The 17,889-nt window shown below is 39.9% G+C and overlaps 1 protein-coding gene across 1 annotated transcript in view; it reads left to right on the top strand.

Annotated features, from left to right (window-relative positions):
- The window catches only part of vps41 (VPS41 subunit of HOPS complex), a 162,998-nt gene that overhangs the window by 140,242 nt on the left and 4,867 nt on the right, over window positions 1–17,889 (top strand). Inside the window, exons 22-28 of the mRNA XM_059645823.1 lie at window positions 1,943–2,080; window positions 3,891–3,945; window positions 7,533–7,673; window positions 9,897–10,033; window positions 12,757–12,856; window positions 14,479–14,523; window positions 15,548–15,627. Of these exons, the coding sequence (XP_059501806.1) occupies window positions 1,943–2,080; window positions 3,891–3,945; window positions 7,533–7,673; window positions 9,897–10,033; window positions 12,757–12,856; window positions 14,479–14,523; window positions 15,548–15,627 (696 nt within the window). The remainder of the gene's footprint in view (window positions 1–1,942; window positions 2,081–3,890; window positions 3,946–7,532; window positions 7,674–9,896; window positions 10,034–12,756; window positions 12,857–14,478; window positions 14,524–15,547; window positions 15,628–17,889) is intronic.

Consider the following 17,889-nt stretch of genomic DNA (forward strand, 5'->3'; position numbering starts at 1 on the left):
GCTGATGACATATATTTTAATGAAGTTTGGAATTACAGTTAACCTGCAGTCTTGCCATTGGTCAGTGTCAGATGAACATCTCACATGAAAATGGAGTCTTGACATCAGTGTCATGCACATTATAAACTTAGAGACTTGAAGTTTCCAATTAACTTTCAGTGCAGTTTTAGTGAAGGTCATCTGAAATTACCAAACAAACACAAAATAATTTTCTTGCATGAATTGGTTTCACTCTAAATTAAGTTTCTAGAATCTTTTGTGCTAGTTAATAGAACTAAGCTTGAATTTGGCTCCACTCTCAAAACTGGCCCAGATCAAATTAATCCGTATTGAAAATGACTTTAAACATTAGTGCAATTATCAGAAACACTCAGTTATTAAAAGCAGGTTACTCGCAGGTGTTAGAATAGACACAAATTTAAATGCTTGTTGCTTTTGGCTATAATCTGATATTCAGTCATATGAATCAAACTACACCAAGTTTCCAGTCTTAAATGTATCAACAAATTGTTTAGCTTTTTTTCCCCCAAAGATCAGCGACAGATTCTGCTCAATTGTACTGGCTCATAGAGTCTTTTCCTTTCAGAGCAATGCAAACTAGTTTGCAATAGTTTTCAGAAAACTAGGGTAAATTGAGATTATTTTGCACCTAGATTACTGATTGTACCCAAAGTGAGAGCTCTTTTCCAGGGTGTTGAGTGCCTTGTACAAACTGAGGATGGCTTGCTATGTGTCATGACTATTTAAAGTACCAGTTGCAGCAGCAGCTAAGTTTTTAAAACGTTGACATTTGAGAAGGACTTCTGCTTATGAAGCATGTGGTTTAATTGCCCCAGAATCCATCACATATGAGGTATCAGTCATCGCTTAGTGCTGGTCCTTTGACTTCCATTCAAAAGGTGGTGGGTCCATACCTCATTCCAGAGACATTGTGTTTCAAGTGAAATATTAAATTCTGTCTAATCTAGGCAAGTGTGACGAACATTTTAGATTACTGAAGATCCTACAAATGTCATTGAGGTGAATGGCCAATTAATCTATTTTTCACTGTAGTGGTGAAGAGGTGAATACCAGTCAGTCTACAGGGAACTCCACTGTTCCCCTTCAAATAGTTTATTGGGATATGTATTGGCCCACCTGAGGAGGTAAAGTCACAATTTGAAGTGTTCAACAACTTAACCACTTAAAGAATAAGTTGCAGGTTGAAGCTTGCTTCTTGAAGGCAGGTTATTTCATTTTTAAACTTATAAAATAAAATGTTGACTCCTGGTCTTTCAGTGTTGCAGGGACATGGTAGTATGTGCATGAGGCATCATTGTTTTATGACTTATTCTGCTGTTATTCCTACATTTTACTATAGATATCAGGATTGTTACTTGTTGAATATGTTGTAGTAATAGCAACAGCAGAAAGGAGTTGGTTGAAGGCCAGACTCTGTAAAGGTGATGGGATGGCAGAAAATCCATCAGCATTCATTTTCCTTACTGTAGCAATGCTGACAGCAGCTGGTGGAATCTGCACAAAATAGTGCAGAAGAGCTTCTTAAAGTTTGTATTGTTTCGTTTTACCTTCAGTCGTAATCCAATTTTAATAATTGATTTCACTGCCATAAAATTTAAATTCATATAGAAGAGTAATATGCTTTAAATTTCCTAGTTTGCTAAGAGTGAATATTTCAGTGTGTTGTTTGCTGACAGACATCATTGCTGCTGCACATCAGCACACACATCCTTAACTGGGCTTCACACTTCAGAAACTAGTTCTAGTCGAGGATGTGCTTAATGTGTCTTATTAGAATCTGTTTCACAAACATTGTCACGTGGAAAGTGTAATTATATAAATATTTCCTAATGCCAAATCCGTTTAATTTTATTTTAACGTTTATATACAGCGTGTGAAATATTTGTGGTATAACCCCTTCTCTGTTCTCCCTTTTAAACAGTATTTGCATAACCTGTTCAAGCGAGATCACCATAAAGGACAGAAGTTCCACGAACGACAGATCAGCCTGTACGCTGAGTATGATCGCCCAAACCTGTTGCCCTTCTTGAGAGACAGCACACATTGTCCACTGGAGAAAGTAAATTGGTCTTTGTAGTTCTCTCTTATGTGTCTCAGTGCAATAATGCTGCTATATCCAAATGATTATCATTGTACAATGCAAGGACTTCAGTTGTTAAAAAGCATATTCAAGGGAATTATATTGCACCAAATCGACAGCCCATTCAGTGCAACTGATCTGTCCAAGTGTGTACAGTGCACCTCACACCTATTTTATTCTAATTCCGTCTCCTCACCATAAACCAATATTCCTTGCTTCTCCTCTCCCATCACACACATTCCTTATTTGCACAAATGGTCTTTGCCTTAATCACACCATGTGTAATTGGGCTTGCCACTACTGGTTCTCTGCATAAAAAAATTCTTATAAATTTTTAACTGTTTTTGCTTGTGGCTATCAATATTTATGCAAATTTGGTTTGAATTCACCTAGTAGCAGAAGCAATTTCTCATCTTCCAGTCCATCAAATCCCTTTATAACCTTAATGTCCTCTATTAGAAATTGACCAGCAAAAGAGAGCACAGAATCTTTTTAACGCATGTTTGTAATTTGTCATTTCACTTTCAGTTTGAAGAGAATCTTTATTTGGCCGCGTAAATATTCAGAGGAGCCTACTGGTGTAGCAAGGAGAGCTCCTGCTCTTGAATTAATGTTGTTGCCTTGGTACATGTCAAATGCAGATGTTCCTGGTTTGTGGAGATTAGATTAAATGCCTGGTTAGAGAAAAAGCAATTGTTGCCTTTTTCTTTTTGAACTTTTTTCCGAAGTGGTACTTTTACTAGTTTGACCACTGCGGCGATGGGAGTGACTGGTACAGTAGGAGTGGCAACACTGTTTCCCTTCAATAACTTGGGATTGAATTTAGCTTGGACTCCACATAGCAGCTGGTGTGAGTGCCCAAAGGCTTGTGTGGAACAAACCACCCAGTTCATGCTGCTCCTTGTTGGTTTAAGTACTGCTTGGTTGTGATTGTAATGCTTTGTTATACCAATTAAGACCTAGCTTCTCGGGCAATGGTGCACTCTAAATGCAATACGTAATTTTCATTTCAAAAGCTGTTAGGTATGGAGAGGATAGACTAGTCATAATGTCTGTCCTCAGTTTTTCTCTCGCTATTGCTGGTTTTGCTGTTTATCTGCTAATTGGTTCTGTGCTCCCTACAGCTTTACATCTCAGTTTTTGCTTAAAGATAAGGGCATTAATTGGTGTTATAGTAACTATTTGGAATAAATTACTTAATCTCTCCACTAGATCCTTCTTCAGAAGTCCCTTCTTAAGACTTATTACTTTAGCCAAGTCTTCAATCAGCGCTATTATAGAAAGGACTAGAAATCTTGGAAATCTGAGAATAAAATAGCAACATTGGGATTGAGAATTAGTAATATTGAGGCTAACAGTCAAGGTACAAAAGCAATTAAGATGAAATTGAACTTGGAAAATATTTTTGACTGGAAAGCAAATGGATTGAGATTGATTGATCGGGAATCCCTGATGGTTATTCACTGCTACCACCTGAGAATGATTTCACCCCAGCTGTCTAACATACCATCATTTAAAGCGCTGCTGACAGGATTCCATGAGCTGAGCATCGATCAAGAAAGTACTAGGAGGATTCGAGATCAGATTTGCTTCCTTGTGAAATATATTCCTGAATCAAATCTTCCTGGGAAACAAATATTGCCTTCAGAGTCAATAGTAAAATTATGTAAAATACTGACATGTGCAACTTCCTAGAGACATCCCAAATCTTCCCTGAGGGAGAAAGATTTAAGACTGAACTATTGAGATGCGAAGTGATGACTGATTTAATTCCTTCTTTCTCCCACAGGCGCTTGAAATTTGTCAGCAGCGGAACTTTGTTGAAGAGACAGTTTTTCTTTTGAGTAAGAACATATCTGTTATTGAACGTACATTTGTGAAGTGGAGGAGCGCTCTCTCGAACTGAGTCACTTCAGGCTGGTTCATTTGTTTGAAGAGGCATCAGTTCATAATGAGAAGCCAACAGAATGTGTATCATATTGCCAGTGAGAGACAAAAATCATTGTAGTCTATGTCAATCCTTGCTGCCAAGGTGTTTGAAATTTTCTTGAAAAATTACACCATACAAAAGAATTAAAGGCTCTATGATAAGCCCAGAAGTAAAACCAGTTTTTGTGACACATTTGCAGTATTGTAGTGAAATAAACCATCAATACGATTGTGTTCTGCAAGAGTACCTTAAAAGCTGATAAAATAGTCATGATATCATGATGGTTTATTGTGATTTTCATCTGAAGGACACAGTGTCTTTTTGGCTGTCTCATTTTGGGAGAAAAGTTTTTAATCTCCACGAATCCTAGAATGTATTTTTCATTGGTTATATCTTATTTTATGGCAAACACTGCCCTCTACTGTTCTTAAATGCACATGAGCAGCAACAGTTTCAAAGTAATTGAATGCACAATTTGCTAATTATTCCAAGAAAATATTAAAATGATGATACTTAGAGTTCAGAGCGAAAGAATTGATGCACAAAATACTTTACTATACACAGATACAATATGTGTATAGCCTAGAATGTCACCTGTCACCAAAGATAATGGGAACTGCAGATGCTGGAGAATCCGATAACAAAGTGTGGGGTTGGATGAACACAGCAGGCCAAGCAATCTTAGGAGCACAAAAGCTGATGTTTCGGGCCTAGACCCTTCTTCAGAAAATTTTTTAAATTTTTTCTGGTGAAGGGTCTAGGCGCAAAAGGTCAGCTTTTGTGCTCCTAAGATGCTGCTTGGCCTGCTGTGTTCATCCAGCCCCACATTTTGAAACGTCACCTGTCATGCCCTGTTATTAGTCAGTCCATAGGGAGACACAGAATTAATTTTTTAAGAGATAACAAGACGTGGAGCTGGATGAACACAGCAGGCCGAGCAGGAAATCTAGCGTTTCGGGTCTGGACCCTTCTGCAGAAATTTTTTTTAAAATTTCTTTGTGCCTTAGGATTATTGATATTTGACTGGACAAAGGTTCACTTTCTTGGGCAGACATTGGTGCGTGAAAAATTCTGAGCAGATATGCAGAAAGAGGAAGAAAAGACTGAACTCACTGTTAGATTGAAATTTAGTAAAATGCTGAGAATTTCTGAGCCACTAAAACTTATCTTAAATATCCTAAAGAGTTAGCAATACAAACCTCAGCAAGTGCATAGTCATTACATATCACAGAGAGTGACAATGACTATAAAGATTTTCCATTATTTTGGATGAGAAATTCGTGTGTGTGTGTCTGTCTGTCTGTCTTGGTGGGGGGGGGGGTGAAGAAAAAAGTATGATGATTTATCTAATGTGCACACTCTACCATACCTGAGTCATGAGGAGGCGAATACAGGTTACAGAATGATGCACAAATGTAGAACCAATAACTGAGCTGATCAAGATACAAGTCTAGAGGTGACTCCTTTATTTAACTTAATTCCTTAAAAGACTTTTTGTTTCAGATTTTCGTTACTTGATGTTGCCTTCTAGTCAATGAGACTTCTGGCTAGCGGCTTGGAATTACATGTAATTTACAGCATCTTTGGCCCAACAGTCTGTGCCAATAATTCTGCTTTGTATTAGCCCCTTACTATTGTACTTTGTCATACTATATCAGTATGCCCTTCTACTCCTTTCATCCTCAGGTATTTGTCTTCAAACTTCCTCTTCAATGTATTAATTCCAGTCATCTCAATCAATTCGAGTGGAAATCCCACATTCTTACCAGACTAAGTTGAAAAAAAATTCTTCTGACTTTATAGGACACATTAGTGGTTATCTTGATGGTAAATGTTAATAACTTAGATAAGGAAAGTGAATGAACTTTACCAAGTTTACAGATGACGCAAAAAAATAGATGAGAAGGTAAAGCAAAGATGACATAAAAATTGCACAGAGGGTTAGACAGATTGAGTAAGTTGCACAAAAAATTGACAGATGGAACATAAGGTGTCATTCTGCAGTTTGGTGACAAGAGCAGCAGGGATAAATATTATTTAAATGGACTGCAGAAAGCTGAAGCATAAAGGGATTTGTGCATGAATCACATAAAGCTAAAATTCAATTTAATAGGGAAGACAATGGGACATTGCTCTTTAAAGGGAATGGAGATTTTGCCGAAACTGTACAAGGCACAACTCATATTTCAGCTGTGAACAGTTTCCGTTCCCCTATCTAACATAAGGTATGCCGGCATTTGGAGGCAGTCCAGGCAAAGTTCACTGGGCTGATCCTGTGGATGAAATGATTTTCCTATGCAGAAACGTTTAATAGGTTGTGTTCATACTCATCGGAGTTTAGAAGAACAGGAGTGACTTTATTAAAACTTTTCGGGGGCTTGACAGGGTAGGCATGGAGAGGTTGCTCCCCCTCCATGGGAGAGGCTAGGATCAGTGAACATAATCTCAGTATGAAGGGTCACCCATTTAACATGGAGATGAGTTTTTTTTTCTCTGAGAGTAGCCAATCTGTGGAATTCTTTATCACAGAAAGCTGTTGAGATTGGGTAATTAAGTATGTTCAAGGCTGAGATAGATATGTTTTTAATCAGTAAGGGATGCAAGGGTTTTTGGGAGCAAGCAAGAAAGCAAAGTTGAGGATTATCAGATCAGCCATGACCTAATTGAAAGTCAGAGCAAATTTTATGGGTTGAATGGCCTGCTTCAGCTCCTGCATTGCATGATCATATAATAATGTGGGCCAATGTTTATCTGGTGATAGAAACTCTCACTCCCTACTCCAGACAGTTGCCCCGCTCTGTTAACTAGCTATCTTTCCTTTTACCCCTGTCTGGGAGGAAATTCTGTCCCAAGAGCTACCAGCCATCTGATGAAACCCAAAACATCTGTTTATCTACCTCTAAAGGTGCTGCCAGACCTGCTGAATATTTCAAAGACATTTTGTTGACATCTTAATGATTTATGAATTTGTAATCTTTGAACATTTGCAGCTCTTTGTTGCTTAGACTTTATTTTCCCAGGAATGTATGACCACCTTATCTCTACTTTCAAACACACCATCTCACATTGACACTGGAATTCATCTTGTGTTTCTAGACCCAGAAAAACTATAGATTTAACTGTCGATTTTGGAGTTGCAGAGTTCAAGAATCTAATTAGACAAACTTTTTAAAACCTTTAAAGCACAGGTGAAAATGCGCATTGCTTTGACCACTATACAACTATCTGGTTCTTGTAACAAAAAAATCCGTAGATATTGATATGAGGAGAAAGCTTATGAATACTCAGAGTGTCTTGTGTTAGAGAAATGGTCCTCCCACAACCTTGGATTCCTCTGAAGTCAGCGGGTGCCTGATGTACAGTTACCTATTCTCCTCCCAATGTTAAAAGCTTTCAAATGTACCCCACTGCCACTTCTGATGAGGCAGAGGAAATATAATTTTGGAACTGAAGTTTGTATCTTTCCACAACTGAAGTCTAATGCTGTGTTTTCTCATCCAGGCAGAATGGGTAATAGTCGGCGTGCTCTCCAGATGATAACTGAAGAACTGCAAGATGTAGACAAGGCCATTGAGTTTGCCAAGGAGCAAGATGATGCTGAGCTCTGGGAGGATCTTATCTCCCATTCCATTGACAAGCCACGTATGTAAATGACCTCAAATCATCAGAAATGTTAGACGTTTTGCTGATACCCAACAACTCATTGTCACTATGTGCTAATCTCATAAGCAATTACAATGGCCTTTTCAAAGCCCCAATCTAACTGCCTAGCCTTTGGGCCTCCTGTTATCACTTGTACAAAGATTGGACTGCACAACCACGCCTTCACTTTTACCTTTGATTCTCCAGTCCTGTTTGTTTACTAATTTTGTTGTTTCCATCTTTGCTCCTTCAAATCCAAAGGGTGTGTCTGGTGCACAACTGGTTAAGCCATCTACCATCAGAAACGGATGGACAACATCAAGCCTCCCCTCTGCCACTACTGAACTCAAGGAGCATCTAGAGAGTAGACAAAACTGATTAGCTTTCTCCTCCGCTGATGCTTAAGCTCCTCTCACTCACTCTCCTCTTCCTCCCCTCCAACAACAGAAGTGAGGATCTCATTGACTTCTTTGTCATTAACTTTGAGACCAGGTGTCTTGCTTCTTTTCCTTCCTCTTTCCATCCAACCAAATCTCCTTGTTTGGTCAAGGGTGATAATGAAGAAGCAGCTTATTCTCTATGTTACCATTTCACTTGTTTCCTTTCCATTGCCACTAACCCATAACTCCTCCTCCCTGCCCTGCCCAGTACTGCTTTGACTGTATTTCCACTAAACAGCTGATCACTGAAGTTCACATCTCAATCCCCAATGCCAGCTGGCAATGTATATGGAAGCGTCCCCTCAGTAAATATTCTCTCATCCTCTTCCGTTGTTATACGCTACTCCCACAACTCCAATCACCCTTTGTTCTCAAATCCTGAAAGACGTTCATTCCCAAATCCCTTCCCATTATTCAGATAACTCCGTATTTAAATCTCTCTCATGTGTTTTCTGACTCTTACACTCAATTGAAACAGCCCTAATCAAACTTGCAAATGAGATTTCATGTGACTGTGACCATGTTGCACTTTCCTTCCTTGTCTTTTCCAAACCATCTGCAACTTACGGAACAGTGAATCTCACACCTCCACTGCATTACCCCATTTTCAATCCAATGGGACTGTGTTTCCTGGTTCCATCCTTACCTGTCCATCACAGTCAGAACATCTCCACAAATGGCTCCTCAGCCTCCTCTGTGTCATCACTTCTGGTGTCCCCAAAGATGAATCCTTGGCCCCTCCACTTTCTCGTTCATATGCTGTCTCTTGTTTGATATCATCCAAACACATGAAGTCAGTTTGTACATGTCTGTTAATGAAACCCCATTTGTACAGCTCCAACACCTCTTGTGATTTGTCTGTTGCTGCTGTGTTTATCTGCTTGTTCAACATTCAGTCTTAAATCCAGAAGTCAATCGGCCTTTTGGGGTTTGACGGTGTGTAGAAGCAGGAAGGTTAAACTCTCGAGGAGGAAATCCTACATCACTGCTAAAAGCTGAGTTTAGGGAACTCACGTGTGCTCTGAAGTGAGACTAAGAGTGGGTTTAGTTTGCAGCTCACTTTGGTAACCTGTATCTAGGAGAAATGCCAGCTGAATAAAAGCCCCTAGTGAATGTGCAAGAACTCACCAGAAGGAAACCAGTTGTGTCAACTGAGCAAGAAGCCTTACTGTGGAGATAATGGTGAATATTCATGTGGGTTGGTATTTGTAAGGACGTTATTGTGACAAATGGAATATTGTGATTTTGAATCCTTTTGCTAATGCTTATTCTGAAATCCCTCCAACCCTTATGTTGAGTGTAACAGTTTCTGTTCTTTGTTTAATGAATTTTATATTCTTTTATTCCCTTGTCGTATTCTTTTGTGTTAACAGTACAGTCACAGACCCTTAGGAATGTGTTCGGTAACTGACCTCCATGATTTTAAAAATTGTTGGGATCTATCAAACCAGTTTTCACTCTGGGATCGGACTTGTCCTGTACAGGTATCAGCTGGGATCACAGCCAGCACCTGACTGTGTTTTGGCTGATGGCTGGTGTCTTATTGTTTCAACTACATTTGAGAAAAATAGGAAGTATGTTATTCCAAACAGTTATGGTTTTTTTTTAACTCAGACTTCAAAGATCTTTCATAACTTTGGTGGCTGTAATGTCCTGCAGAACCAGATGGGATTTGAGCAGTTGAAGTTCAATGCTTTGGCAAGATAATGATCTACAGCCAGCTCATGCACAAGTAACTCTCTGAAACTGTCCGCTAACCAGAAACCTTCTTTCACCCTTACAGCATTTATAACTGGGCTGTTGAACAACATTGGGACTCATGTTGATCCTATCCTCTTGATCTATCGAATAAAGGAAGGTATGGAGATCCCTAACCTGCGGGATTCATTAGTGAAGATCCTTCAAGATTATAACTTGCAGGTCAGTGACAGTTAGAGAGCAGAAGGAAAAACGATAGAATATCTATAGGGGTTCTCCTCTTTTCTGGAAAGAAAATTCAGTTGAAAGTCAGTAGATTCATTGCAGAAACAGAATAAAATGGCTATTTGTTGCCATTTCTGGTTTGCATTAGACTTCTACTGAAGTAGAGGTATTAGATGCAGGGAAATTCTCCGGAAATTCTGTCTCTTTTTTTCCAAATTCACGTTTTCAATTTTTTTTTAATAACCAATCATTTAATCTACATAAGAAATAGGAACACAAGTGCATCATTTGGCACCTCAGGTCTGCTCTCACATTCAAGAAGATCATAATTGATCTGATTGTGACCTTAACTCCACTCTTCTGCCTGTCCCTATAACCCTTGAAGACCAAAACTCTTGTCAGATTTAGCCTTGAATATATTTAATGAGCCTCCTCTATTGTCCAGTGTAAAGAATTCCAGGGATTTACAAACCTCTGAGAGGAGAAATTTCTCCTCATCCCCATCTTAATTGGGAGAAACCTTATTTTGAAACTGTCCAGCCTAGTCGTATATTCCCCAATATCTTCTTGTGCATATCAAGAATCTTATAGGTTTCATTAAGATCACTTCTCATTCTCCTAACAGTAATGAATATAGGCCCAACATGATTGACCTTCCTCAGAAGACAACTCCTTCATCCCAAGAATCAACCTAGTCCACCTTCTCTCAACTATATCCAATGCAACCATAGCCCTCCTTAAGTAAGGACACCAAAACTGCACATAGCATGCTAGGTGTGATCTCACCAACACTCTGTACAGTTGTAACAAGACACTCTTACTAGTGTACTCCATCCCTTTTGCTATAAAGGCTAACATTCCATTTGTCTTCATAATTACTTGCTGTATTGACCTGCTAATGTTTTGTGATTGATGTAAGAAGTCTGCCAGATCCCTCTACTACAGTCACTCCATTTAAATAATTTGCATTTCTATTCTTTGTGCTAAAGTGGACAATCTCATATTTTCACACTTCATAATCCATCTGCCAAATTTTTTGTCTGATCACTGAACCTATCTGTATCCCATCACTACGCTGCATCTTCTTCCTGATACACTTGGGGTGTGCCAATGGCCTGCTCCAGTTCTGATAAAGCTGGTTTGATACTGGACACCTGTAAGACAGCTCTGCAACAACTGCTGACCTGTTGTGGTTGATGCAAGTGTACATGCTGAGCCTGCAGGAAACAGAAGACATTTTGGTACAATGTGAGTCCTGCGGAGGACTCGTCCAGAACAAAAAGCCAAATTGTAGTTCCATTTTGGAAAGTCCGGGACAGATGTTCACCCTGCCTTTTTCTGTGCTGATTGTCGTGTCCTCAAAGAATGCTAATGAATTTGTTGAGTACCATTTTCTTTTTATAAATCAAAGTTGACTCTGCTTAACTGTTGGGATTTTTTTTAAATACCCTGCAATAAAAATGATGGATTCCAGTATTTTTCCAGTGACATGTTAACTGGACAATATGCTGTATATCTCATTTCTTGAATGTGTGTTATTTTGAGGTTTGCCAATTTGCTGCAACAAAGAATCTAGTGAATTTTAGAGCATTATAACTAATTTGTCCATTATCTCTACAGGGATCAGAGCTAAGGGACTTGTCAGCTATAGAAATATACAGCAAGGAAACAGACCGTTTGGTCCAACTCGTCCATGCCAACCGAATATCCTACATAAATCTAGTCCCATTTGCCAGCATTTGGCCCATATCCCTCTAAAACCTTCCTGTTCATGTACCCATTCCAGATGCCTTTTAAATGTTCTACCTGCATGCACTACTTCCCCTGGCAGCTCATTTCGTACATGTATTGCCCTCTGTGTGGAAAAAGTTGCCATTTAGGCCCGTTTTATACCCTTCCCCTCTCACCTTAAACCTATGCCATCTGGTTTTGGACTTCTCCCCCATTCCCTGGAAAAGACCTTGGCTATTTATCCTATCCATACCCCTCATGATTTTATAAACAAATTAGTTTGTTTATATTAGTCCCGTTACTTGTCATAGTACATTTTCTCTAGTTGATTTTTTTTTAAGATCCACCCTCATTTCTGACCCTTAACTTTCTATTATCCTTGAAGCTTTTGTGTCTTCTGCCATAAAGACATGTACAAAACGAATTGCTCAAAGTGTCTGCCATTGCCTTTGTTCCCAGTATTAATTTCCTAGTCTCATCCTATAGGGGACTAGCCTTTATAAGCTAAACTTTTCATTTTCGAATGCTTGTAGATCACCCTGCAGTCTATTTCACATAGTTTACTTCCATATTCTGAACCCAGGCCATGTTATCAACTATTCCCAGTTCTTATGCATCAGTGCCTCTGATAATATTACTTGCGATAGCGCCCTAATCCCATAAAATTTCCAATTTTTTTACCAGAAGGGACATATGCCACTAGGTACCGAAGGTCTTAGGGGACCAAGCCAGCTGCCAGTTTTCTCCATGATCCTCAGAAGTCTGGCTGAAAAGCATTTTAGTGTGCCTTAAGGACATAAGATGCTACATAAATGCAAGTTACTTTGTTGCTGTATGATCAGTTTATTCAGTGACCAGAGTGTAACACAACCCCAATTTTTGCCCCCTCACTCAACACACCACCTCTGCCAGGTGTTGTCTTTATAAGATTGTCTTGCTTTGTGAACATTAGTGTTGTTATGGGTTCAGCTGAACTGTTTATCTTACAGATTTTGCTACGAGAGGGATGTAAAAAAATTATTGTTTCTGATTGTCTGACATTGCTGAAAAAGATGCATAAAACCCAGCTGAGAGGTGTTTGTGTTGATGGTAAGTAAATCTTCTCCTTTGACCTATAAAGTAGTGATTGCTACACATTTAGAGTAGTAATATAACATAACTTAAACTGTTGATGGTCAGTGTTGAGTATTTGTGGTTTGCCCACAGATATATTTCATGTGTTATTATATTTTCTCACTGAGCACCTTTCTTCAGCAATCAGTAACATGGCCAGAGTTAAAATGGTCCTCTAATGAGGAAGCATGACGGTTAAGAGTTAAAGTTTAGAAATTCAGTTTTGTGACGGAATTTTTTTATTTAGTACCTCCTTTATCAGAGCCTGTTCTAGTTGTAGTGTCTTTAATTGTGACTAATGAATGTGGATACAAAAGTGGTTTGGGGCCGGAAAGCACAGAGTAGTGGTAAAAGGGTGTTCTTTGGATGAAAAGTTTGCCTGCATTCGGAATTGGGACCACAGATCTTTTTCATGTACTTAATGATCTGAATTTGGTTTTATCAGGCGTAGTTTCAAGATTTTCAGATGACAGAACCCTCAAATGTTGCAACAATAAGGAGAGAAGTCGCAAATAGAGGAGGGCATGGATAGACTGGTGCAGTAGGCAAAGACGTGACGATTTGTATTCTATATATCATGCGAAGTGATGCATTTTGGAAGAGGAAGGAGGGACAATTTGAGTTAAATGATACAAATTTTAAAGGATTCCAGAATCAGAGACTTTGGGCATTTACATGCTCTATTCTTTGTAGGTGATATGGTGGGTGGAAGGGGCTTTTAAAATAGATGCAAAGTAAAAAAGGAAGGAAGTTATGTTAAATCTTTATAAACTATGGAGTACTGTGTCGAATTCTGTGCACGACAATTTAGAAACACTGCCTGGGTTTGGAGATTGCAGAGGAGATTTGCTTAAATGGAACCGGGCTTTTGGGACTTAGATACGTGGAGAGACTAAAGAAGTTTAGACTGACTCTTTACAAGCAAAAGTTTTGGGAGTGATTAAGTAGATGTCAATATTATGAAGAATTTTGATAGAGTAAAAGAGAATAAATTATTCCAGTTCAGAAGGGTTGGTAGTGAAAGATACAGATTTGAGTGACAAAAGAACCAGAGTGCGTTTCTTTTTGTGTATAGGTTTATGCTTAACTGGAATACATTGCTTGAAAAGGGATTGGATACTTTTTCACAACTGAGAGACGTTGCAGTACCCAGATAGAGAGAAGCTTGGAAGCGTTTACTGCACAAAAGGGGATTGTCCAACCTATTATGTCTCAACTTACTGCTAATCTCTTTACCAATTACTTTAAATCTAAGTCCCCTGGATACTGACTTCTCCGCTAATAGAAGTTTATCTTTCTTAGTCTCTGTATCTGGAACCCTCATTTCCTAAAATTAAACCCATAACCAATACTTTCTCTGAGGTGTGCCCAGACCAGGCTCAGAATGTTCTTCCGAATTCTTCACCTGTCATATTGGTTTGTTATCCCTATTGTGTTTGAGCAGGGATGAGGATCTAACTGGGGAGCTCTTTGTAAGTGGGCTAAATGGCCTCCTCCTGCTGTAAGTTTCAAAAATGATTGGCTTGGGTCAGATTTCTTTGATAGAAATGATGTCTCACCTGCGGAATGGACAGTAATCACTAACTGTTTTCTTACAGAAGAGAATATTTGTGAATCGTGTCATTCTCCCATATTACCTACAGGTACGTAATATGATGGAGAGGAAACCTAGTAACTCTGAGCTGCACAAACCTCTTTATCATGGCTACAAAGTAAAATCCAATAAATAAGATCTCACTTTCATTATTCAGCAGTTTAGTTTATTCTCAATACCTTTCCCTGGCCATTTTTGCAAATTAGCTTTTGTTTCTTCTCATCATTTAGTGTTCAAAACATCATTTTAGTGTTGAGCTCCTGTCTTAACTTCGCAGGAAGGAAGATTTACTGTTTACCCCAATCCCTTCCCATTGTAGTAAATAAAACAGTCCTGTGAATCGATGCAGTTTTCATTCAAATGAACAATATATTAAACAATCCCAAATGTTCATTCTGGTATATGCCTCTAGGTCAGAGAAAAATATTGGGCCAGATTCCACTCACTCCCTTCAGTGAAGACGGGTGTTCCGCATTTCTGAGAAGAGATTCCAGTCAGGCCTTAGGGTTCTTGTGGTGCAGTGGGTTTCTGTCTGTTGTACTGTCCTTGCCTGTGAGCCAGGAGGCTTGGGTTCAACTCCCTGCTCCATGGGTGTGTGGTGACATCTATCTGAACAGATTTATTTAAAATATCTCCAATCAGGCCTTAAGGGCTCTTGTGGTTTCCGTCGTGACATTCTTTCATAGAATAGAACTGCCAGAGGAAGACAAACCCTGCCTCCTATTCATAGCAGTCAGCTACCGTATTCTGAAATATAAAGGTCCACACAACCACTTTGAGAGATGCTGTCAAACCATAAATTCATGACCTAAGTATTAGGGTGCTGGAAATGCAAATTGCCAGTTAGAGTGGGGCGTAGGGTACCTGCTGGGTAGCATAACACTGGAAATTCAATTTCCTGCGTAATTTCTTTCCACTGGAATAATGTCTGTCTGGCAGTCTGAACTGTCAAGTACTTGTAGCATTTCCTATTTCTATAGAAGATTCCCTGCACTTCTAGTATTTTGCTTTACATCAGTGCCCTTTTAATGTATAGGTTCTCTCGGTAATATTTTTGTGCTTCCTCATTTTAGACATTGCAAAAACATTCAGCGTGGTGGTCTTCCATTGCAGACATATGTTTCACAAGGATTGCCTTCCAACTCCTGGCATGGTATGTTGTTGACAATGCCAATTTATATAGAATAATAAGGGTCATTTCATTTGTGGGAGTGTTGCTTCTGATTTCACTACATTGTGCTTTTTTGGTTCAGTCTTGTCATAGTTGAATCTAGGGGTTGGTTTGCTTAGTAGGCTGGATGGCTGGTTTGCAATGCAGAGGGATGCTAAAAATGCAGTTCAATTCCCACGCTGGTTGAGGTTACCAGGAATATTCTGCCTTCTCAACCTTACTCCTCACCTAAAGCTTGGTGATCCTCAGGTTAAACCACCATCAGTTGTCTGTCTTCAATGAGAGAGTAGCTATGTGCTGCTCTGGGACAATGGCAACTTTATATATTTGAGCACACAGTCCCCTCACCCCATGTTAATTCTGACTAATTACAATTGATAATAGTGGTCCCAAGACAGTTCATTTTAAAACTTAATGTAAAACCTGAGAAGAAAAAGCTATTCTGGAACTGTTGAATAACATTTTGCTATTTTGTCCAGTTGCGGTGAGTAGTCCTGTTTTCCAGAATTCCAATTTTTTGATGAAAAACTGTAGTTGTTTGCAGTTTATTAGCAATATAAACTGACCATGAAAATTGTCTTACTAAATTTTGTAAAAGCAATTTTGCAGGAGAGCTAGCTGCTTGTCAAGCAGCAAAATTTCACATAAGATCTTCAGTTTGTCTTCTCAGGTTCAGCTCTTTTTTGTTTAAATTACGTATGGGAACATCACCTGGTCTAATCTGTGAAGCTTTATTTCATATCATAAGCTTGCCATTGGGAAACAAAAATTAAAACTATATATAATCCACATGGAATGAATCTGACATTCTTCTGTTCAGGCAGTAAAATGGAAACTGCAAAATCAATCCCTGATGGAGTGTAACCTACACAGGCAGGAAGGACTGAAAACCTGCCTCAGGCACTAGTGTTCTGTCGGGGTGAAGTTAATCTTGGGCTGTTAGTACAAATGGGTGATTGGAAGTCATTCCACCCCACATAATTTTCTTTTCCATTGAGAAACAGAAACACCAGCTTCAATTTGTGTAGCACTGTCAAAGCAGTAAAATGGCTATAGTCAGCTCATAAAGGAGTTCACCAAATACTGAGCCACGTAAGGGCATAGTGGATGGGTGACTTGCTTAAAGAAAGAATTTTGAAGGAGCGAATTCCAATGACTGCCAGTAGAGGGTGAAAAAAATTGGGTATGTGCAAGAGTCCAGAAGTGGAGAATCTTAGTTTTTCAAGAGTTTTAATGTTGAAGGAAATTACAGAGATTGGAAGATGTGCAACTATAGAAGAGTTTTAAAATTTGAGGAATTGTTGGAGTAAAAACCAGTGAGAGTCAGCAAACACGGGAGTGAATAAACAGATAATAAAATGTGAGGCTGGATGAACACAGCAGGCCAAGCAGCATCTCAGGAGCACAAAAGCTGACGTTTCGGGCCTAGACCCTTCATCAGAGAGGGGGATGGGGGGAGGGAACTGGAATAAATAGGGAGAGAGGGGGAGGCGGACCGAAGATGGAGAGTAAAGAAGATAGGTGGAGAGGGTGTAGGTGGGGAGGTAGGGAGGGGATAGGTCAGTCCAGGGAAGACGGACAGGTCAAGGAGGTGGGATGAGGTTAGTAGGTAGCTGGGGGTGCGGCTTGGGGTGGGAGGAAGGGATGGGTGAGAGGAAGAACCGGTTAGGGAGGCAGAGACAGGTTGGACTGGTTTTGGGATGCAGTGGGTGGGGGGGAAGAGCTGGGCTGGTTGTGTGGTGCAGTGGGGGGAGGGGATGCACTGGGCTGGTTTAGGGATGCAGTAGGGGAAGGGGAGATTTTGAAACTGGTGAAGTCCACATTGATACCATATGGCTGCAGGGTTCCCAGGCGGAATATGAGTTGCTGTTCCTGCAACCTTCGGGTGGCATCATCGTGGCAGTGCAGGAGGCCCATGATGGACATGTCATCAAGAGAATGGGAGGGGGAGTGGAAATGGTTTGCGACTGGGAGGTGCAGTTGTTTATTACGAACTGAGCGGAGGTGTTCTGCAAAGCGGTCCCCAAGCCTCCGCTTGGTTTCCCCAATGTAGAGGAAGCCGCACCGGGTACAGTGGATGCAGTATACCACATTGGCAGATGTGCAGGTGAACCTCTGCTTAATGTGGAATGTCATCTTGGGGCCTGGGATAGGGGTGAGGGAGGAGGTGTGGGGACAAGTGTAGCATTTCCTGCGGTTGCAGGGGAAGGTGCCGGGTGTGGTGGGGTTGGAGGGCAGTGTGGA

Source organism: Stegostoma tigrinum, chromosome 5 (genome assembly GCF_030684315.1).
Source record: "Stegostoma tigrinum isolate sSteTig4 chromosome 5, sSteTig4.hap1, whole genome shotgun sequence".
Classification (NCBI taxonomy): domain Eukaryota; kingdom Metazoa; phylum Chordata; class Chondrichthyes; order Orectolobiformes; family Stegostomatidae; genus Stegostoma; species Stegostoma tigrinum.